This window comes from Sceloporus occidentalis, unplaced genomic scaffold (genome assembly GCF_023333645.1).
Source record: "Sceloporus occidentalis isolate IW3139 unplaced genomic scaffold, rSceOcc1.0.p SCAF_234, whole genome shotgun sequence".
NCBI lineage: Eukaryota > Metazoa > Chordata > Lepidosauria > Squamata > Phrynosomatidae > Sceloporus > Sceloporus occidentalis.
The window spans coordinates 205,885-229,456 of NW_028317214.1; the positions used below are offsets into that span (position 1 = coordinate 205,885).

General features: G+C 41.2%; 1 protein-coding gene across 1 annotated transcript; it reads right to left on the bottom strand.

Annotated features, from left to right (window-relative positions):
* Positions 1 to 4,516: 4,516 nt before the first annotated feature.
* On the bottom strand, positions 4,517 to 20,715 carry LOC149276545 (inactive ADP-ribosyltransferase arh2). Its single transcript, XM_089503469.1, has 7 exons — positions 20,502 to 20,715; positions 16,352 to 16,516; positions 14,172 to 14,297; positions 6,690 to 6,830; positions 5,853 to 5,980; positions 5,512 to 5,644; positions 4,517 to 4,674 (listed from the first exon to the last, which is right to left on the bottom strand). Exons 1-7 carry the CDS (start codon positions 20,713 to 20,715, stop codon positions 4,517 to 4,519), a joined length of 1,065 nt encoding a protein of 354 aa, XP_089359595.1.
* Between the last annotated feature and the right edge of the window lie 2,857 nt (positions 20,716 to 23,572).

The following is a 23,572-nucleotide window of genomic DNA, read 5'->3' on the forward strand; positions in this document are numbered from 1 at the left end:
ACACTATAACTTGAGACCACATGTATGCAGCTTGGTGGTTACATGCGTGTGTTTAACTGGCTGCTGGCCTTGATGAGCCAGGGCTGATTTATATCCCCAGTATGTTTTTGATGCTGAAATATGGCACACTGCTGATCCACTGTCATGTGCCCACTAAAGCATGTGAACGCTGACAGTGTTCTACCAAAAAAAACTGTAAAACACAAAAAACGTGCTTTCAATTTATACTTTAAGAATTATATTGGCCGGGACAAGAATGATTGCTATAAACCATAAGCATTTACCATAACAATAGATAGTGTTGTATTGTTAGAGTCAGGTAAGGTTTGAAGACTTCATAAATTCCTTCTTCAGTTATAAAATCTTTGGTAAAGGCATACATGGCTCTTCCTTACTATATTACAACTTTTTTCTTAGATTGTATAAGACTGTACTGCTAATTTTTATCTAATAGTCTAATTTCTCATTTTATATTTCCCAATATTACAACTTACTATAGAGGGAGAGAGTGATTAATATCTATCTATCTATCTATCTATCTATCTATCTATCTATCTATCTATTTTCTATCTATCTCTATCTATTTTTAACTATATAATCATGCACTGATGTGTATGTATCATGGTCTTCCCTACAAGGCTAATCAAATTGTTTTGAGAGTCCAGAGATCTTAGAGACTAAAGCCAAAAATATAATGGGCCACTTTGTTTACGAGAATGCCTACTAATGATATAAAGGTCAGTCTTGACCTAGCTGTTGCTTTTAATATGTTCATGACATAGATCCAACTATAAATTTATTTTAACAAGATGATATCTTATTTGCAAAAACAGAAATACATCTGAGTAAGAGGATTAGGCAAGTGTCTCTTCTCTAATACCGGGCCATCTATTTATATCATCTAACAACACATTTTTGGCATCTTAAAGGCTTGGGACAAGTGGGCCCAATGTTATGTACACAGCAGTAAAATAATTTGATTATGTGCCAACAAGTACCCTGAGCGTCAGCACTCATCGTCAGACAATATTCTGTTTCTTCTGTTTCAAGGTAAACGTTAAATTAATAATTTGTGTAAATAAACAATTAAATACAAAAAACATGACGTGCTTCTGGCTTATTTCATATATAAGCTAATTTTTTGCTTTTGGAATCTGTTTTGCTACTCTAAATATTTTGTGGCAATCAATAAAATCATTTGATCTAAAGGATGTCTGAACAGTTTATCCCAATAATTGGAGAGAGTGGAATTTCATGGACACGGCACAGCTACATTGAAGCAGTTGATGCAAAACAATAAAGCTTAAAGGGCAGTTCTGACTATTTCTGACTCCCGGAAGCTTGTTTAGTATACCAAGCTTTTATTTAATTAAGAAATACTGCATGTAGACTTTGCCGGTAGCTACACATACAGTACAATGTTTATTTCTGGCTTGGCTCAGAAAAGAACACAGTGAACCCCCTGCAATGCAACTCATACGCTAGCATGCAAAAATGGGGTGCAAGGTGCAGGGATGCAAGTAAATGTTCTTGGCAGCCCTGCAGAGCGTTGCTCTTACAAACACCCTGCAGGCCATAAGGAAGCTGAGGGGATATCACATGTTTTGGTTTTTTTTAGGATAAATTACTTACATGATGGATGACTTACCATCCATTATGGGAAATAGCGCAAGATGATGGCATCAAGTTTAATGATCAGGCTAGCTACATTATACGTTGGTAATTTGTTTGTGGATTGAAATATTGAAATGTTTTTATTAATCAGATTATGTCTACGTCTGAAATATTTAAATATTGAATATCCCCTTGATTAGTTTGTGATGCCATCGGAGGAAGGGGTTGTTGCGTGACTGATGTATATGTCCACACACCATAACAATGTACACTGCAGCACCGACACAGAACACAAAGCAGGTGCGCACGTATCATGCGGTTTCATGCAGCTAAATATACATCGGGAGTAACAAGTTATAACATGAGAAGCCTTCAGGCTTTATTCATACAATTCTTAATCACTAGTTCAGTTCCTAATTTACTTATTGACGACCTAATCTCAAGGTTTTTACAATAAATGTGATTTCATTTAGCTTGACACCAGAAAAAAAACCTTGGTCCCTGGTCTTGTTTTAGATTCAGGATAAATTTATGCCTATGCCATGCATGTTTAAATTCTCTCACTGTATTAGCCTCTACCACTTCTGCTGGGAGGCTGTTCCACTTATCGACCAGTAAAGTAAAACATCCTTACATTAAATCTAAACTTCTGACCCTCTGGTTTTCGATTTTGTTCTAACATTTCTCCTCCTTTGAGGAGGGCTTTTCTCTTGCACTTTGTTAAATCCCTTAAGTATTGAAATGTTATGCTCTTCTCTCCACCTAGCTATTCATATGGAAATCCCTTAGTATTTCTTGGTAATATATTTAATTTTGCCTGAAGACCTCTAATGGAGTATTTTACATGTATACCTGAAACACAGGTGTGTGTCTGTAACCACATTCTGTTTCTCTACAAAACTCCCTCAGTCATACCACTCTGGCTGGCCAGAGGGTGTGTAAGAGTGAGCGTGTGCGAGTGCATGAAAGGGAGCTACTTGGCTTTACTTGCTCTCCCATACCAAAAAGGTAACAGCCCTCCACTGGTTTTCGTTTATACTGACTTTATAGATAATAATGCTGAGACATTTTGGCCAAGAGAGCGTTTAACCTATACATGTACAGTAAACTGCCTAGCGGCCCTAGTACAATGTATAAGTGTAGAAGTAGTACAACTATACATAAACACCTTGTCAACTTAAGAATTACAGGTATACTTTAAGTACAGTGTTTGTATTCTTTAGCCATGCAAAAGTGAGCAGTGTGCCAATGTCATTAGTCCAATGGCAAGTGGAGAGTTATGTGAAGGTTAATGGGAGATGCATCCTCCCGTCGGATGTCTAGGCTTGCTGGGAGTTCTAATCCCCAGCAGAGAATTTACAAGGGGTTATAATCAATGGCTGGCTACCCTGATCTATCAGACTTTTTAAGTCCACATTGAGCAAAAGAAAAATAACAAGTTCCCTTGCTACATCACAGAATATAATAACATTTGTGCAAATAAAAAACGCAGCATAAAAATGATATTTAAGGGACGCAACATATTATATACTGGCAAAACTGGATACAAAATATTACTGCCTGCAAACCATGCATATAGTTCATTCACAGACACTTAAAGATGCAATCTGTTAAACAAAGTATACATTTAGGGAAAATATATTTTATTTCATGGTGTGATTGGCTTATTAGGATAATTTCAATAATTCCTGTAAAACTGCATGAATGAATTTCTCTATGGCGTTTAACAGACAAGTGTTTAATTTTGCATTGACCAATGTCAAGAAAGTAAAATTGCTTTTGATTTGATTGCACCTTTAGTTTTTTAGAACTTCACACAACAAGATCTTGGAGAGGAAAAAGGGATGTAAAATCTAATTTTATTCACATATTTTACAGGCAATAGAATATGACAGGCTAGAATGAGCAAGAAATCTTTCCATACATTAAATTGACTACTCAATCGCATTCAGTACATGAAACGCACACACTCAGCATGCCTCAGTACACTCAAAGTGCACATTTTAACATTGCATCTGTGCATTGGAAGACCATACAGTATCATCAAATATTTCAGTTCTATAGGTCACTGCATGCATTCGGGTAAACAATATCATTCTAATTGTTGATATTTATATCCCCAAATTCTCAGCTTTCCAGATGAAATATCAGCTCCTACTTCCTGGTCCCACCATATGGACTGGATAGTCAGTTTTTGCCCTGAAAGTTGAATGCCACTGAGACGGGGAAAGTGGAAGCTATTACAGCTACCGAATGGACCATTACTAATTGGGGAGTTATAATTGGTTGCTTCGTTTTTTATTCTTGGTTTCACAACTTCTGTAGGAAATTGAAGAAGACAAGAAGTGCCAGTAGCTTGAGTCTGGTGGCAGGTTAATTGGAGACTATTGTCAAGAAATAACTGTGAAACCTTTTATATATTTAAATAAACTGTGTCTTACTCGCTAGCAATATACCTGTAATAGGCATGCATAGAAACGTCACCTTGGACCTCACTCACAGTGTTCTTCATAATGAAGCTATTAGGGATGAAGCCACAGCAAAAAGGCTACTGGGAATGTGGGTTGGGTAAGAATGGGCTAGAAAGAACTGAGCCACAACCTAGAGATAAAAAGCTGTCCTGAAGGACCAATTATCAGCTGCCACACCTGGAGCCCCCAGAAGAAAGGTATTCTTATATACACATATGGTTAAATGGGAGGTTGGTTTACTCCTCCACAAACTTTAGTACTCAGTAGATTAAAATACAACTCATACAACTACTGTAAACACTTAGCTCACTACGAATAGCCAACACATCAAATGCCATTGCTAAAATAAAACTGTGTCCTAACTCTTGTTGGATATTTATAGAAGATAACGACCCACTACGTCATGCTTTAAGAAAATAGCAGAAACTGCTTTACTTTTCTTTTGTAGATATTTGATGAAGTTTATCACCCAGGTATTCAAGTCGTTCCTTTAGTTCTAGATCCTGGTGAAGACCCTTTGGAACAGCATTCATGCCGTAGAGTAACCCAAACAAGCAGCCAGCAACAGACCCAGTTGCACTGCTTTCTCCTGAAACACAAACACAAATTCCATAGGAGTGCTGAATTTTATATAACAAACAGCATGCAAGAAAAGTTGTTCTTCATATCCAAAACTATACATGAGAAGCAACCATGGGTCTTTAAATCATTGAAATGTACAGTTTACTGTACCTGATAGTCTAAAGAAGAATATATATTTTAAATAATATGTGAGTGTTTTAAAATGCATTCTAAAATGCATAAAAAAACCCCACAAAACCCAACAAAACCATACACTTACCTGAGTTAGAAACTGTAGCCCTGTAGCTCCAGCTGCCGTCATTCCTACAAAAGTCCTCTCATTGAAAAGACCTTTGTCTGCACTGTTAGAGTGAGTTAGCGCTAGAGCTGACTGGAGCTGGATGTATTGCGCCCAGAGATCTGTTCGGCTGAACACATCTCATACAGGGAAAATAGTTGGGAGGCACGAGAAGGAGCAAATGCATATGGGGGATTCTGCAAAAAGGGCACCACAACTATTTAAAAGGACCACACAGCTATGATATGCATTAAAGTGCTCCTTTAACAAAGGAGTTTTTCGTTTAAAAAAATAAATTTCTCTCCAAAAACTAATCGTTGATATGGTGTGTGTCAGAAAACATCATTAAGTAGCAAAATCCTAGCCCCACTGCAGAAATCTTTTATTCGTCAAGGAAGTCTTTATATTGTGACACAGTGGTCCTTTTTAGGCTAACGTCCACACAGAATTCTACAGATAAAAAAAGTTAAGTCATTTATTCACAAATGTGAATTAAAATGTAGTTGGAGGACTTTTTAGGTGATATGGCTGTGCACTCAAAGTGTTCATTAAGAGGTGGTCACATACCTCCGTGGAACACTGCTCGATTACAGAGCTCTTTCCAATCACCAGCAGCACCCAAAAGAGCATCGTATGCAATCATAGGCGCATCATGTCCTCTTCTTCCTCCGCGGCCTTCTGAGCTCCATTTCCGGTATGTCTTGAAAAAAAAGAAAAGATACTCTTCAGAGTTGGCAATGTCAATTATAGATGCATATAGAGAAATAATGTCAATTAAGTGTTCATTCTTATCCATTCATTTTAACCTTTCACTTTCTCTTTTTGGGTTTTTGTTTGTTCTATTTAGCAATATTCACCTGCGAGAACTATAGTCGTATATTTGGCAAAGGTTGGCTGCATTTGCTTACCTTGTCTCTTTCGTCTGCATCATACTTATCGGGAAAAGTGGGCTTGTTTTCATTGTCTTCTGCTATTTCTCGCTCTTCCAGGTAAAACTGCCACTTGGCTTCAAAGTAGAACCAGTGCTCTTGGTATTCTGAAGATGAGACACCAATATAAAATTACAAGCACGTGGCGTGAACATTCGCTTTCCAAAGAATCACAGACAAGAATACCTATATGCCCTTGTTTCTTTCATATATTCCTAATCAGATGGTGATTGAATTACATTTACACATTTTCATTAAAAACTACTTTGTCATATAGACTATGAATTTGGAAGATATTACCGGTATGTAGGCCACTGGTCACAATTTCTGATATGCAGGACCATGCACTGTACACATATGTTAACGTACTCAGACAGATTGCCTATAATGTCAATAATATAACATTTACAGTCTTAAATAATTCATGAAAGGGATCTTGGGAGGTGAAGGCAAATTTACATTAATTCCATTCGAAGGAAGCAGATGAGATGTCAGGGAAATTTGAATAATTAAAAACTTAATCCACAAGTAATTGATGATATTCAGCTCTGAAATAAATTAAAGTTTTAAAGACTATGCTTCTCACACTAAAAGCATAAACACTTTGGTCATAGTTTTATAGTCTTTTGGAAACACATTTTTAAACTAGACTGTGTAATGCCTGTGATAGTAACCTATATCAAAATATATTTGAATGCAGTCATTATGACATGGGTTTGAAATTCATTTTGATCAAGCTCAATAAATGTCAAATATTTTATGGAAGTACAAATAATGCTAAAAAATGTATGTTAGTCATTTACTGAGCTATTTTACCTGCCATGTGTCGGATGGTCTTCTTGCAGTACTCTTCGGCCATTGGTATCACCTTTAGCATGTCCCTACCCCACTGGACAAGAGGCTTCTGCTGGATAGCATAAGATGCAAACAGAGCAGTACAGAGCGAGCCTAGGAATCCTGGACATTGGGACACAAGACAAATTCAAAAAGTGTCATAGCCAATTTCCCAAAGATGGTCTAAAATCGCCCTTCCTGTGACATATGAGGACCAGTGCTGCTTTCAGCAGGTGAAAGGTAAACTACACGTAAGGACCTAAAGGATTATTTAAAGTTTTTAAAAGTATTTAAATTTGTTTTGGCTTTTTTTTTTAATTACTCTAGTCCACCAAAAAATCTTCAAGATCAGAGAGATGTTCTTAAATGGATCAATGGAACTCCTTGAGCTGGGCTATCTGGAACAATCAGGGTCACGCGCTTGTGTTCTTTATGTCTTGTAATTCCACAGGCAACCACAGGAGGTTTCTGGAATAGGGTATAGCTAAATTTACATGCATTTTTTCTTTCTGTACTGGACCCTATTTCTGTTCTCTCTAACTTCTTTCTCATTTAACTAATACATGTCTATTTATATTTATAACAGTGCCACCCACTTAATATGATGTAAACCAATAAAATGCCCATATGCAACATCTGGATAACTACATGGAAAATTGAACTGTTACCTCTCTGCTTCCCCTTTTAGTTCCTGACTTAGTACCCAAACATTTTTGGCTGAAAGAAAATATTATTTTATTTGTGGTGGAATGTTTTGTCGCTGTAGTATGTAAATGAAGCATACCTGACCATTTTATTTATTTCCTTGCATTTACTTCGGCTAACACGGTCCAATTCGATACCTTTCTCAAGTGTTCTAATTACATAAAAGGTAAATAACTCAGGCAAAAGAAAGTAGTGGTGTTACTAGTTGCTCAGGTCAGCTAGAATTACTAACAGTTGCCATAATGTTAGTATAATCTTAAAGCAACTGATCTGTTTTTATGTTGATGTTTTGGGCATAGGTGAATGAGTTATAAATGGATTTCTTATAAGAACCCTCTCCTGTTCTATTACACATTTCTGCTTCCTCGTGAGCCACTAGTAATGTCAGTGACTATGCTGGTATATGATGTCATTCATGGCATCAGCTACTGCATGAGCATTTCTGGCTGAAGCAGTGCTTCTCTAGAACTAAAGCTTGGTTTCTTCAATTGAGGCTTGATGGTCCAATCCCACTCACTGCCCAGGGACTGTCTTCTTCTGCTAACTTCCTGCCTACTAGTGCCTATTCCCTGCCCTCCTACTTAAGCCACAAGGGGGCTAGCCCTGTCTCTACATGCAGCTAGCTCTGCCCTTATCAACAGTTACCCCCTAAGAAGAGAGGTGTCTCTAGGTGTCATCACTGGGAAGTTCCCTGGCTTGTGCAAGAGTAGCCAGTATTTGCCTCGCTAGAAATACGGTAATTCCTAACTGCACTCATTCAAATCCAATGGTTAAAGTAATGTTTATCATTCCTTCCTCTCACAAATGATGACTAGAATACATTATATGTTATTGTATCCAAGTAAGAAGTGGAATCAGACAGCATGGCTTGCAGTTTGGGAGAAAGGAACTGCATGTATTCCACTTTTATTAAGAGTAACTGCAGAGACAAACGGGGAAGGCTAACTGGTATCCCTCCCATGGCCCATCAAGTTTCCGCCTCTGTTCCAACCTTTTTAATTGTGATCCCACCCATTCCCCACCAAGTGTCACGGGGTCAGGGAGAGAGGAAGGATCCTACTATGGCACTGTGGAGAAGTCCAGTATACAGTCCGTAATCAAAATTGCAAAGGCAGGCAGCGAGGTCAAAGGTATCCGAGGTCGAGGCAGGCAGAATAGGAGCAAAACGGGTAAACAGGTCCGAGGTCGTAGGCAGGCAGCAAGAATCGTGGTCAAAAACAGGCAAAGGTCGGTACACAAGGAAATTCGAGATAATATAGAGAAACCAGCACACCCAAAAAGTATAACACTTTGAACGGGTGAAGACTGGAGAAAAGAATGGGGTTTAAATAGGTGTGTTAATTACAGACTGCTGTGTTGCGTACGTTGCGTACGCTGCGTAAATTGCGTATGCTGCGGTATGTTCGACGCGGACCTTCGTCGCGTCATAACCGCGTTCCCGTCGGTACGCGCGGGGGACGTGCCGGCGCGTCCACGGCCTGTAGGCGCGATCCCGGCCGAGGTGGAGGAGGCGGGACCACGACACTGCCGTGTGCGCACGGCGGGGACCGCAGCGACGGAGGAGTCGGGACCAGGCGAGGCAGCCCTGGCATCAGAGGTAGGAGCCGCGGCGCGCGTGACAGTACCCCCCCTCCAGGAGCGCGTCCCGAGCGAGACGGAGCCGGACGAAGAGGGCAGTGCGCGTGAAAACGAGCGACACAAAGGGGAGCATGAACGAAGCGAGCAGGCACCCACGTCCGCTCCTCAGGACCGTACCCCTTCCAAGCCACGAGATACTGAAGGCCGTTACGAACCCCACGGGAATCAAGGATTCTGTCGACGACGTATTCCTCATGACCATGGATGTCGAGCGGGGCAGGAGGCCTGAACGGAACGGTAAACCGGTTGGACACATAAGGTTTCAGTAGGGAGACGTGGAAGGACCGTGGAATCTGCATGGTTGGAGGCAAGGCAAGGGATACCGTCACGTCGTTAAGCTTGGCACGAACGCGGAAAGGGCCAATAAAACGAGGCCCCAGGGTCCGGGGAGGTTGCTGCAAACGGAGGTGTCGCGTAGACAACCAGACACGGTCGCCCACTTGATAGTCCGGTGGCAGAGTCCTCTTGGCGTCAGGAAAGCGCTTATAGTGAAGTTGGGCTTTCAAGAGGACCTCCCGGAGCTTCTTCCAGTGTTCGTCCATGTCAGATACACGATCGTCGACCGCGGGTACCATGGAGGAGGAACGAGAAGACGGAGGAGGCAATATGACAGGGTGATAGCCCAAAGCAGCAAAAAACGGGGTACAACCAATGGACTCATGCAGGGAGCCGTTATATGTCATCTCTGCGAGCGGCAGGATAGACGACCAGTTGTCTTGGCTTTTGTTGCTGAACATTCGCAGGTATTGTTTGAGTGTTTGGTTAGTCTTTTCTGTCTGTCCATTGGTCTGCGGATGATAAGCAGTCGATAAGTGGAGCTGTATCCCGAGTCTCCGGCAGAGGTGTCTCCAATAGCGGGATATGAATTGTGTACCGCGGTCGGACACCATGTGGAGCGGAAGACCGTGAAGACGGACGATGTGATTGAGGAAAACATCGGCAAGTTGCGAAGAAGATGGCAGGCGTGGCAAAGCGACGAAATGAGCTTGCTTGGAGAAACGGTCGACGACCACCAAGACAGTCGTGTTACCCTGTGATTTGGGGAGATCCACGATGAAGTCCATTGACACGTGTGTCCAGGGAACCGTGGGAACGGGAAGAGGATGCAGGAGACCTTGAGGTCGTCTCCGAGAGGTCTTCTGACATGCACAGGTGTGACAGGCGGCAAGGTATGTTCGAACGTCTTTGGTGAGTGATGGCCACCAGAACGATCTGCGGACGCGGTATTTGTCTTCCGAAACCCTGAATGACCAGCGAGAAAAGACTTATGTCCCCAGGGAAGAACATCCGTGCGAAGGCCGGGAGGAACATAGAGACGACCTCGAGGAGGACGTTCAGAAGACGGGATGGCCCTTTGGGACATATGGATCCTGCTCATCGTGCGTATGGACAGACCGGCAACAAGGCGTGTGGATGGGATGATGGGCTCGTTGATGTGTTGGTCTCTGTGGTTGTCGTGTTGTAGTAATTGAACCGGTTGAAAAATAGTGACCACCGTGCTTGCCGAGGGCTTAATCTCTTGGCGCTCTCGATATACAGCAGGTTCTTGTGGTCTGTGTCCTCGAGAAGGTGGCGCCACTCCTCGAGTGCCATTTTGATGGGTAGGAGTTCACGGTTACCGACGTCATAATTCCGTTCGGCTGCGGAGAAACCCTTGGAAAAGAAGGCACAGGGATGATATTTCGTGGTTTGATCGTGACGTTGCGATAGAACAGCCCCTGCTCCGGTTTCGGATGCGTCTACTTCCAGGAGAAACTGTTTGGGAGGATCCGGTCGACGTAATAAGGGAGCTGAGACAAAGGCTTGTTTTAGCCGTTCGAACGCCTGTCGGGTGTGTGTGGACCACTGAGATGGATCGGCTCCTTTTTTCGTCAAGGCGGTGATAGGGGCTGCTATGGTAGCGTAGTTTCTGATGAATCGCCTGTAATAATTGGCAAAGCCCAGGAACCGTTGGACGGCTTTGAGTGTTCTTGGGAGGGGCCACGCGGTGATGGCCTCGAGTTTGGCAGGATCCATGTGAAGCCCTTCGGAGGAGACGATATAACCCAGGAAAGGCAGATGGGTCTTCTCGAATATGCATTTTTCAGCCTTGGCGTACAACCCGTTCTCCCTTAGCCTCTGTAGAACAGCCCGTAGGTGGTGACGATGTGTGTCGAGTGTTGGAGAATACACGAGAATATCGTCCAAGTACACAATGACATGTGATAAGAGCATGTCCCTGAAGACGTCATTTATGAAGGACTGGAACACTGCAGGGGCGTTGCATAACCCGAAGGGCATGACTTTATATTCATAGTGTCCGAAGCGAGTGTTGAAGGCCGTTTTCCATTCATCCCCGGACTTGACATGAATTAGATTGTAGGCGCCCCTGAGGTCTAGCTTAGTGAAGTATTTGGCTCCTTTCAGGAGGTCGTAGATCTCCGTGATGAGAGGAAGCGGGTACCGGTTCTTTATAGTGATACGGTTCAACCCCCTATAATCGATGCATGGCCGTAGGGAACCCTCTTTCTTGGCCACGAAAAAAAATCCAGCTCCGGCAGGAGAAGAGGATGGGCGGATGAAGCCTTTGTCCAGGCTTTCTTGGATATATCGTTCCAGAGCTTTGTTCTCCGGTTCGGAGAGGGGATAAGTACGTCCCCGTGGTGGATCGGTTCCAGGCAACAGATCGATAGCACAATCGTAGGAACGGTGTGGTGGTAGCCTCTCCGCATCTTTTTTGGAGAATACATCCAGATAATCCCAGTAGTGTCTCGGTACTAGGGTCTTGGGATCTGTGGGTGTGATTTCGAGGACGAGATTGAGTCGTCGACAGGGCACGACACAGGTCTCTTGACATTGGTTGCTCCACGCTAGTATGTCTCCTTTTACCCAATCGAGGTGTGGGTTGTGCTGTCGCAGCCAGGGATGTCCCAAGATAAGAGGGGCATGAGGAGACTTGATTATCTCAAACGTGAGCTGTTCCTGGTGGGTTACCCCCACCAGTAGGGTCAGAGGTACAGTTTCCTGTGTCACGAGTCCTGATCCCAGAAGTGAGCCGTCAACGGAAGCGACCAGGGAGGGAGCTTTCTTGGTACGAAGCGGTAGGTGGTGCTCCTTTGCCCACTGGTGATCCATAAAAATGCCCGCAGCCCCGGAATCTATGAAGGCGCGGGCGGCTACGACGTGATCCTCCCAACAGATGGAGATGGGCACCGTCAGGCGGGTAGCGGGAGGAGAAGGAAAATGACATGTGCTTAGGGTGCCTTCTCCGGTGCAACCTAAGCGTTGGCTTTTACTGGCTTGCTGGGACAGGAGGGCAATAGGTGGTCAGCTTGACCGCAGTATAGACAGAGCCCCTGTGTCCGTCTGTATTTCTTTTCGGCCTCGGTGAGTCGGCGCACTGTCCCTATCTCCATGGGTTCGTCGACCACGGAGGAGGAAGATGTGGCAGCCGGAGGCCTTGTGTAGCCGGAGGTGAACGGTCCTGGTCGTCTTCCACGGATGTGTTCGTTTGCCCTTTCTTGGAAACGTTTATCCACTCGGAGACATAGGGCTATGAGATCCTCAAGATCTACGGGGGTATCATGGAAGACGAGGGCATCTTTGATCTTCTCATTGAGTCCTCGTCAGAAGGCGGCTTTGAGAGCGCCCTCTTCCCAGTTGGTCTCATGGGCCAGGGTGCGGAATTCTACCATATACTGAGCCAAGGTTTTGCGGCCTTGCTGTTTCTTGCGGCCTCTGCTGTTTCTTTACGACCTGGCGCATTGAAGACAGTCCGTACGGCTTCCATGAAAGCGGGACAGTCCTCGAGGAGATATGAGACTTGCTCCACGAGGGGAGAAGCCCACAGTAAAGCATCACCTTTGAGCAGCGAAATGATGAACGAGACCCTTTTGGAGGATGTCTGGAACGCCTGGGGGTGGTTTCGGAAGTGGAGCATGCATTGATTAAGGAAGCCACGGCATTCCTTCGGATCCCCAGAATATTTGTCTGGCAGAGGGAGCCTGGCAACAGAACCTGTGTCCTCGTGAGGAGCGTCTCTGTGATGGGGTGATCCCACAGTCGGGAGAGACGTCAAAGAACGCAACAAGTCCGTCATGGCGTCCACCTTCTGTTCCAGGGACTATAGCTGGGTGGCCTGCGCCGCCAGACGCTGGTCCTGGAGGTCTTGGCGTGCTTGCAACCGCGCCATATCCGCGGGATCCATGTATGGACCCGTTCAAAATTGTCACGGGGTCAGGGAGAGAGGAATGCAGATATGCACCGTGTAGAAGTCCAGTATACAGTCCGTAATCAAAATTGCAAAGGCAGGCAGCGAGGTCAAACGTATCCGAGGTCGAGGCAGGCAGAATAGGAGCAAAACGGGTAAACAGGCAAAGGTCGGTACACAAGGAAATCGAGATAATATAGAGAAACCAGCACACCCAAAAAGTATAACACTTTGAACGGGTGAAGACTGGAGAAAAGAATGGGGTTTAAATAGGTGTGTTAATTACAGACTGCTGTGTTGCGTACGCTGCGTACGCTGCGTAAATTGCGTACGCTGCGGTACGTTCGACGCGGACCTTCGCCGCGTCATAACCGCGTTCCTGTCGGTACGCGCGGGGGACGTGCCGGCGCGTCCACGGCCTGTAGGCGCGATCCCGGCCGAGGTGGAGGAGGCGGGACCGTGACACTGCCGTGTGCGCACGGCGGGGACCGCAGCGACGGAGGAGTCGGGACCAGGTGAGGCAGCCCTGGCGTCAGAGGTAGGAGCCGCGGCGCGCGTGACACCAAGTTTCCACCACTGCTCACCTTTATTTTTCCATCTTTATTCTAACCTTTTTAATTGGTATGACACCCATGCTCACCAAGTTTCTACCTTCGTTCCAACCTTTTTTTTTTTCTGCACATGGAGTAGGGGTTACACATTTAACACAAGAGCAGAAAGCAATTTTATTTTTTTCGGGTGTTGTTTTTGTTGTTTTTGCACCAAAATTTTACATCCATTTTATTGCAATTTAATGGACTTACAAACATTTCTTCTATGAATATATATAAATACATATATTGCTGTTAAATGTGACCTATTCATAGTCAAATTAGTAAAAAATAAAGTCATCCTTACGTTGATTATAATTAATTGAACACTGCGCATATTACCTGTCGGGTGGTTGTGTGTCATTCTCCCACATTCAATGCTGACTTCAATTAGGGTTTCAATGCTCTCTGGTTTCCAGTATCTCATCCCAATACACATGGCTTTGGTTGCTGCGCCATATCCCGAGCCTAAAAAAATAAGTAAAGAGCTGAGGCAAGACTATAAATAACATAGCAGCTCTCTTATGACTGAACATAAAACTGCAAACAACATTTGTTTGTAACAAACCTGCCCAAAAATATAGCAAGCAGGCATAAAAATATGTCAACACAACTTGTATACAGTCAAAAGACTGAATCCTAAGGGTCAGATTAAAGATACCAGCTGTGCCCTCTTCTGTAAATTGAAATTGTTATATTAAGCACTACTTATATACATACCTGGAAACTTTCTGGCTCCGGGTACTCTGATCCCCTCTTACAGGATTCAGGTAGGAGATCCGGCCGATGTCAGTGGGCAGTCCCGCTGATGTTGCGTGACGCACACTATTTTTAATGGGGAAGTGGACAGGGAGTGGGGAAGTTTCTTCTAAATGACCCAAAACCCGGAGAAGTGCCGCTTCACCTGGAGTCTCTGTTTGAAACCTGCATAACCTGCTTATGTAGTTATGTCCTTTTTAGCCATTTTAAAGCGCTACAGAAAATGATGATTGTCATGCAAAATGCTTATGTTAAAGGGTTAACAAGGCATCTTGCATGAAGAAGAAAATAGTTTATCTTAGGCCACATCCTGCCATAAATGTTAGCTGGAGTCCTGGCCAGACCAGGGGGGGGGGGGGGGGGGGGGGGGGGGGCACAGCACCATAGTAGAATCATGACGTGAAGATGCTCTCAGAATGACATCAAACATGGCAGGAGGGAATTAAACAGAGGCAGGAGTTTGCTGACAGGTTTTATGTCACACTCACAACACCCCCCCTCCCCACGTGACACCAAATGGGTGGACTCCCAGAGAAAAGTAACAAGGGTTTTGTAATAATAGGAACCTGGGACTAAACTTCTTTATATTTTGACAAGGGACCAAAACATCAAGAAATTCCCCGGGGTTGTGTGGTGAACAGGTTTGAGGTTAAGGTGTAGTTGCTCTGGGCCCTGAGTGGAGAAGGGCGAGTGAGCCTGCAGGCTGGTTTTTGCCTTTTACCTTTTTCAAGTCCACGTTCCCCTTAATGTCACTGTGTCTGCATCTCCATGGACATAAACTGGTGTGAACTTCCCCCAAAATTGCGCCACTTCCAATCTCCCAAAACTCCAATTGAGGAAGAGAACGTCACTGAAAGTACCACCTTTTTGCCCTAAGGTGAACTTCCACCAAAATGGTGGCGCCTTGTTTCTTAATGGTGAGACCGACATCGTGTTCACATGCATGGCTGAAATGTTCCTAACATATACAGACCTTATTCCATTTGTAACAAAAAATAAAGTTTTAAAAAGCAAATGTAATTTATTATTTACTGAACAGCTGTACTTTCATTTACAGCATAATAGTTTTATATATACTGCATTTCATGTTCCCAGCGTAACAAAATGAGTTAAAAAAAAACAGAGAAAACAAATGTTTTTTTCTCATGGCTTGAAACTTTTTGGAAATTTTATACCTGTGGTTCAAAACCTTCCAGAGACTTCCCAGGTCTGAAAATTATTCATTGTAAGGGTAGCATGAGGAGGTGGGATCTACCTTCAGTTCTGTAATCTATGGCAGCAGATTTTAGCTTCCATAAGCCAAAAGAGTGCGTTGCTTTTCAACTAAATATCTGTAAAGCAGTTGCATTGGTTAAAAAACCAAAACAACGCATTATAAGTAGTTTTGACAAATACTTGGCTAAAACCTGTGTAGGTGGCAGTTCCCCTGCAAATGTCCTGTCCTGCCTGACTAGGGTGTTCACTGTCTCTTTTTTGTTTGTTTGACTTGAATTCAGTGGTTAAACAAAGAACAGACATGTATATGTATGTAGAGTCACGTGTTTGTATGTCGAGTCACCTTTTTAATTGATAACCGACCCATGCCCAGTAAAGTTCAAATTTAGCATTTTCCCACGTCAGTTTACTCTCATACAAAAAAGTTCTATTGACTAAGTGTCCTGATGTATGAGAATTGGTAGCAACTGTCGTATGTGGTAGGGTATTATATTACAACAAAAAATAGAGAATATATATAGAGAGAGAGAGGAAGATGTAATACACACCTTTTTCATTGAATGGGGTGTGCCAGGCAAGCAAATAATTATCCGGCTTTAAATGAGAACATCCTTTGATTGTCGCTGGGTCTTGGCGTCTTCCTTGCAACTTGTCTACTGCATCAATGTATTGCTTTACCATATTACGGTACAGGTCTTCCAAACTCCAGTAATCTGTTACAAAATGGGAAATTGTTATGCAGTTGAATTTAGAATTAACTTGCTTTAGGTCTAAGAAGTAGAGAATGTATTTTTGTCCATATTTGGCTTCTTTGTGATCCATTGCAGTTGTCTTAAATTCATTTGTTCAGTCTGATTAAGCACTTCACTTAAGAATGAAAACACATTTGATGCCACCCACCCGCCCCATTTTAGACAGGACAGTCCTGTTGTTCAAGCTACTGTGCCGTTGTCCTTGACCATGGGCCACTGACCTGTAGAATTGATTAAGGTCTATGCTTTTTCAACACAAGTCTCAACATAGCTCTCATCCTGCTTCTTCTCAACCTATTGAAGTGGTGAAGTATTGAAGGTTTAAAAGGTTACAAGGTGGCTATAAATGGAAAGCCTGCTGGCCAGGCAAAAAGCTGTCCCATCTATTGATAGGGGAAAATACTTAACAATTTCTTCATATAAAGGGAAATGTAATCTTTTTTTATTTGTAGTGGACTTTAATGTTTCATCCACCAAATAAACAACTATTGAGGTCTCTCTGACCCTACATTTAATGAGAGCTGCTATTAATGGATGTTTTTGAGAGCTACTTTAGGATTATAATATTTGTTTTATAAATATTTGTTTATATTTGTTTTAGATTTGGGGTTTATTTTTTATCTCCCTGTGGACTTGTTGTGCTAGAACAGATGCACACACCATCCCCCTCCTTCAAACATGGAATATACAAGTCTATCAACAGCTAATCAACAGTGTCCATCTTTAGGATTAAAATCTGTCATTCTTACTCCCTGATGTCCCTTTCTTTTCCAAGAGCTTGAAATGTTTTCATGGTACGAGTGTTCTACTGCCCTAAAAGTCACAAGAGTGCAGAACATGTATTCTAAACTAAATTGTTTTAATAAAACATATTATTCTTCTTAACACCTTAATCGGTTACAGAAATTGTAATCAACAGGTCACAAATCCATATAAAAAAAACATAAAAACACGATTCCATACGAAAAAGAGACCTCCGACATCCAGAAATCTTATGTAACTTTAAATAACGTTCTATAATTGCTCAATAAAAGTCTGCGACTAAAAACTCAATTTTCTCTTAGGCTAACACAGCAGTTTCCATTTTCGTATTAGATTGTTTAGCAAATACCACTATGTTGTTTATGATTGAAAACATTAATTAAAATACCAACTTCATTTTAAATTCTATTGGGTTGTTGACATTGAGATCTGGTTTAATACCACTAAATTCTGATTAAATGTGTAAACAAAATTCTGATTATGTTTAAATCCCAATTCTTTGGTGACGTATCCTAATGAATAGCTGAATAGGTGACTGAATTGCATTCAATTAAGGAAGGTATTTTGAGATTGCACCTTGCAATACATTTTTAATTTATAGGGTAACTCGATGAATGCACAGAATTTTAACTTGTGTACTGTACGTCAACACGACAAGCCTTATCTTGGCAGTGCTTGCTTTTAGATAGTTAGCATTCCCTGTCACTGACTATCAAAACTAAATTTAGGCCACCTTTGGCTGGAGATTAAAACTAGTCTCCCGATTTATCAAACAAAAGAATGGGACCTTCTGAGATATAAGTTTGGTGCACGTAATTGAAAGATATATCTATCTAAATATCTATCTATATGAATATATATAAATATATATATATATATATATATATATATATAAATATATATATATATATATTGTATATACAGTAATGTGCAGAATGTTTAGGCAGGTATGAAAGAATTATATAAATTTAGAATGCTTTAAAAAATAGACGTGTTAATAGTTTATTATTATCATTTAACAAAATGCAAAGGGAGTGGACAGAAGAAAAATCTAAATCAAATCAATATCTTGTATTAGCACCCTTAAAATAGCATCAAAGGTACACTTGCACAAAGTCAGGGATTTTGTAGGCATCTAGTTAGGTGTATTTAATAAATAATTATATCAAACAAGTGCTAATGCTGATCAACTTAATATGTAGGTTGGAACACAATTATTAACTGAAAGAGAAACAGCTTTGTAGGAGGAATAAAACTGGGTGAGGAAAAGCCAAAATCACCAACAAGGAGAGGTTACTGAAGTTCAATGTCAAAAGTCATACTCCATGGCAAGACTGAGCACAGCAACAAGACACAAGCATCAGTAAGCTGTCTCCAAGGCAGACATTTCAAGGCAGACAGAGTTTCCAAAGGTTCTGTCCAAGCTCTTTTGAAGAAGCACAGTGAAACAGGCAATGGTGAGGACCAATGACGCAGTGGGGGGCCAAGGTAGACATAGGTCACGGCTTCATCAGAGGCCGATTTCTTCTGATGAAGCAGTAACCTGTGTTCGGGTGAAATTTGTAGGGAGGCTGTGATTTTTCTTCCTGACCTCTTGAATACTGTTTATCTCCATTTATATAACTTATATCGATGCATCACTTTTTTAAGTGTGCAGTTGGCCTCTACTGTATTAAAGATTGGGTCAGTTGTAGCTGCACTCTCTGCAACCTCTATTTATTCAACTGCCTTGATAGTGTGCAATTATTGAGAGTTTCTGGGCGAAATGCATAAAAAAAAAACCCAGAACACTTGTTAGTTATTATATAGATCTCTGTTGCTGACGAAATATTTCTTAACACACATAGGAATGATAGTTTACCTGTCTGTAATGCTAATATTTTCCATTTCCATTTTCCTAAATACAGTACTGTATTAAACAATTTCTAAAGGAAAAAAAATAAGGTTTCTAAAGCACTTAAGTGCATCACTCATGGCAAAATATAAGACGTATCAGTATGAAGAACTGAAATACCAATAACTAAAGTTATGGTGGGTAAAGGTGATGGAAAACCCTGATTTAACTGTGCATTATATACTTCTTGCAGCAGACGCTTACTTGGGTTGGACCTTTCATAATATAAATTCTGCAAACTCTCTCTTTAGTGTATAAACCCACTGTGTCTATACTATGGTTGCACCTTTGCAGCTTCATTTTATACCAAAAAATGTAAAAATCACTGCGCCTGAAAACACCCTACAAGCTACACCAAGTTTTATAGTTCATTTTATACCTGACCATCTTCAAAACAATATATATATATATATATATATATATATATATCAGGTAATACAAATACAATTCAAGCACAGTATCTCTGATGGCCACCTGGAATTACATTCACGGTGTCCTTTTAGCCTTTACAAAGATGCATTACAATATAGGTCTGTTTCTTTCCAGATGTTCATATCTGACATTTAATACTGACTTCTTATTTTTCTTACCAAATTGCATTACATTTTGTCAAGTATTTTTTTAAGGTGTTTTTTAACACTTTTATGTTTTTAGTAAAGTCAATCTGTAAAAGGTTTACAAACTCATGCCTGTGTGAATACTGGTTCCTACATAAAACGGTATTTTGTTCCTCTTTGCATATTAATACTAATGGGTTAGCATACACTACTTTCACTATAACGGTTGTTTTTGTATACTTTAATTATTCCTTTGGTTTTCTTTTACACTTTCTTATAATTTTGTTCCTTGTATCTTTGCAACTGATTATCTTGAAATATTCAATCTTTATGTTGTGTTGCATTTTTGGCATTATGATGTATTTAACTCTGTAAACGGAGTATCGACGTCACATAGAATGAAATGATCTTGGTGTTCCCTTGAGCTTGTAATATCTTTGTCATTACCAAAACATTTCTTTATTCTGTAACAGAGTTTGATATGCATGCAAAAAAAAAATGGTTTAGTCAAAACTTTTCAATAAAAACTTAATAATACTAATGTTTTTTTTTTTGTTTGTAAGAAGTATCTATTACCTTCCAAAAGATATAGGTGTTGTAAAGTAACTTGTAGCTTAATAAGAACCTAGGCAGCATACATATCACAGGTTGGGGAAACATGGAATCACAACAATACAGTATGGCATACATACAATGATAAAACATCGCCTTTAATTTGAAGGTCAAACCTTACCTGACACTAGAGCCTCTGCGGTGGCCATATGCATTATTGTATTATCACTCACTGGCCATTTGTCAACTGACAAGACCAAATTGTCCAGGCCCCCCATTTGTTTCAGCTCCTCTTGAATTTTTAACCCAGAAGAACATATTTCCCAGCTGAAGTTTTTGGAGCTCAACGAATCGCCGACCCCAGCCAGCAGCATTGCAGCTTTGAACTTCTCCATGATGGGAGCTCCTTTAGGTTTGTGGTTTTCTTTTGTCTGTAAGTTCCCAGTCTAAGTTTAGTGTGTCACTTCTGCTGCCAGGTTCTCAGGATAGCACTTGCTCTATAAGGTTATGTTCTCCTTATCAGAATCAGGTCCATCCTCCCCTTGTTAAGCACTGGGTAATTATACCCACTGCAGTGTCACTTAACCCAATGTCTACCACGCAAGGTATCATTCATTTAACCTTTGTTTTCCAGATTATCGGTTGGACATGTTGCCATCTAACTATTAATCATGTTTTCATGTTCAAGATAAAGGATAACACTAGAGGCTTTGTGCTATTCTGACATTGTAATGTACTTATTTTTTTTTATTCTTTAAAGCGTAACTTTCATATCTAGAATAAAACCATAAGCGAATTCAGCAGTGAGACAGCTGTCACGTATGTTCTAAATTTTTAAGCTACTCATATTTATAAATTGCAGCTTGGGCCTCCTCCTAGAGTTTAGTCTGAGCCTTATACGCAAATGTTCCTTAATTTCCCTTCATTCCACAGAAAAGACTTCTTTGCATTCATATTGTAACACCAAGTAGGAAGATGACACGATTGACGATTATATGAAACTGTGCAGTTCTTCTGTAAAGCTGTCACCTCAGATATCTAAGGTCAAGGCTGTTATGTGGAAAGAGGAGAGCTCCCTAATACTGTCCTTGGGGGAGCTGGCAATATGTGGGGGGCAATGGTCAATGGACTCCTGGGCTGATCAGATTTTAAAACATTGGGCCACTGCTGGAACTTTTATTGTGTCTTTTACCTTAAAATAATATATAGTACAGTGGACGGCTGGTGTCATTTAGCCCTGGGGGCAAGCCCAACCAGGAGGCCCAGTAATAAAGCAGCCTTAATCATATTTGGAAGCAGCAAGGCCAATGGACACTATAGAATCCTGTCTGTAAGAGTTTAACAGAGAAGGGATTCACATTATCAATACTTTTTTTAATTTATTATTATTAATACTCTTTTTATTTAAAATCCTTATATGAGAACTGCTCAAGGGGTACTTGCCCCTTTGCCAGCCCTCCCTGATATAGAGTCACCAGGGTGTCTGGAGTGTCTTTAAGAAGAATTTGCTCAATGACTCAATCCTTTCCTGTCAAAGTGTTTTAGATGAAACTGGTTAGTACACATTGTTGTCTTCATTATTTCTGGGTCCTGTAGCTGGGGGGTCCCCATGGGGTGAATGCTGCGTTTGTTTTTATTTATAGATAAGTGAAATGTTAACATGATATATGACTAATGTACTGTAAATAGGTGGAAATTTCATGTCATATGACATATGGAATTCTGCAAGACAGAAAAATAAGAAAACATAAATATTACATTCTTTTTTTTTTTTTTGTCCTTTATACTTGCTGATATATGTGTGGAAAATGCACATTGTGATACTTGCTTGGCATTCAATGCATATTGAGAAGATTAACAGCAACCTTAAAAAAAGTCACATCCAAACCATTTTTGGAAACACATTCTAAGACACAACTTATAGTTCTCTGTTATATAGTGGATGGGCAAACTCAGAGCTGAACTCTCTTAGATAAAATTATCAGGACCACTGATAACGGGTAACAGCGACGGGTAAGTGGATGTCAGATCACAGCCAGTGGAGCATCAATGTAAAAACGTAACTGTCCTCTTGTGACTCTGTGTCTTCTCTAGGAATGGGCAGGCATACATTATCAAAAGCTTTCTTTAAGGTAAGATTATCTTACTAAATCTAAATTTTCCAATATAAAGATAAGGGGGTAACCGTTTCTGTGGATTGTTACACACTCTGAAAATGCAGTGGTTACACTAAAGGTTATTTCACGACTCTTTCTTACGATTAGTAACAGCTGAAATATTTGAGGATTTTATTCCGTTGAGTTTTCCATAAGATAGGTTGTAACTTTTTTTTTTATAAGGCAGCATAAGAAATATACATATATGTGTTTTGCTGTGAAATGTTAAACAAGAAAGGTATGCTGAGCAGGTAAAACATTTATTAATTCATGTACTCAGGGCTGCCTATGGGTTTGTGGGGCCCAGGTCATGGAGCTTTTTTAGGGTCCTTTTGTTCTTTTTCTTAGGGGTACTGCTCTATCTGTGCTCTTATGATCTGTGCCGAGGAAGCTGAGCCCTGGGGTATGATGTGATATCGTAGTGGTCCACGATACAGACCACGAGTGTGAGCGAGAGATGTGATACGTATAAGCACTACGGATCCACATAAGTGTGAGGTCCGGGACAGGAACTCTGCTTGCTGTGGACTGTGAACATAAATTATGTATGTTCAGTACTGGAGTCCAAGGAATTGTGAATTAGTTTGAAATTGGCCTGGACAGGATGATCATTTTGCTCCTTCGATTGTACTTCCAGACTGTGAACCAATACTCAGATCGATGAACACCAATCCAAAGGACTTTCTGTTAGGGAATTTACAGAAAGTATATCAAAGTAGCAAAATTCAGACAGTAAAGTTTGAATTAACTATTCCTAAAACTGTAACGGTAAGTAAAAGTAAGGATGCTAAGCATGTTATGTAGACTAACAAGGATCAAGTGATGTGGAAAATGATGATGGTTTCCGATATATTCAGTAATCTTATATTTCTGACCGAATCCCACATGACAGAAATACAGAAATGTAAGTTTCTCCAGTAGCATGTCCAACAGAGAACAGGCGCAGTAATGGGAGGCATCTGAATCACCCAAGGAACATAGTAAAACAAGGCACGAAGCTGAGCGAGCAAAGTGATGAAAACTGTCTTTACTAATGACATCTTTAAAATCAAACAAAAAATGTTCTGGAACTATATGCGTGGTAATTGTTGAGTTT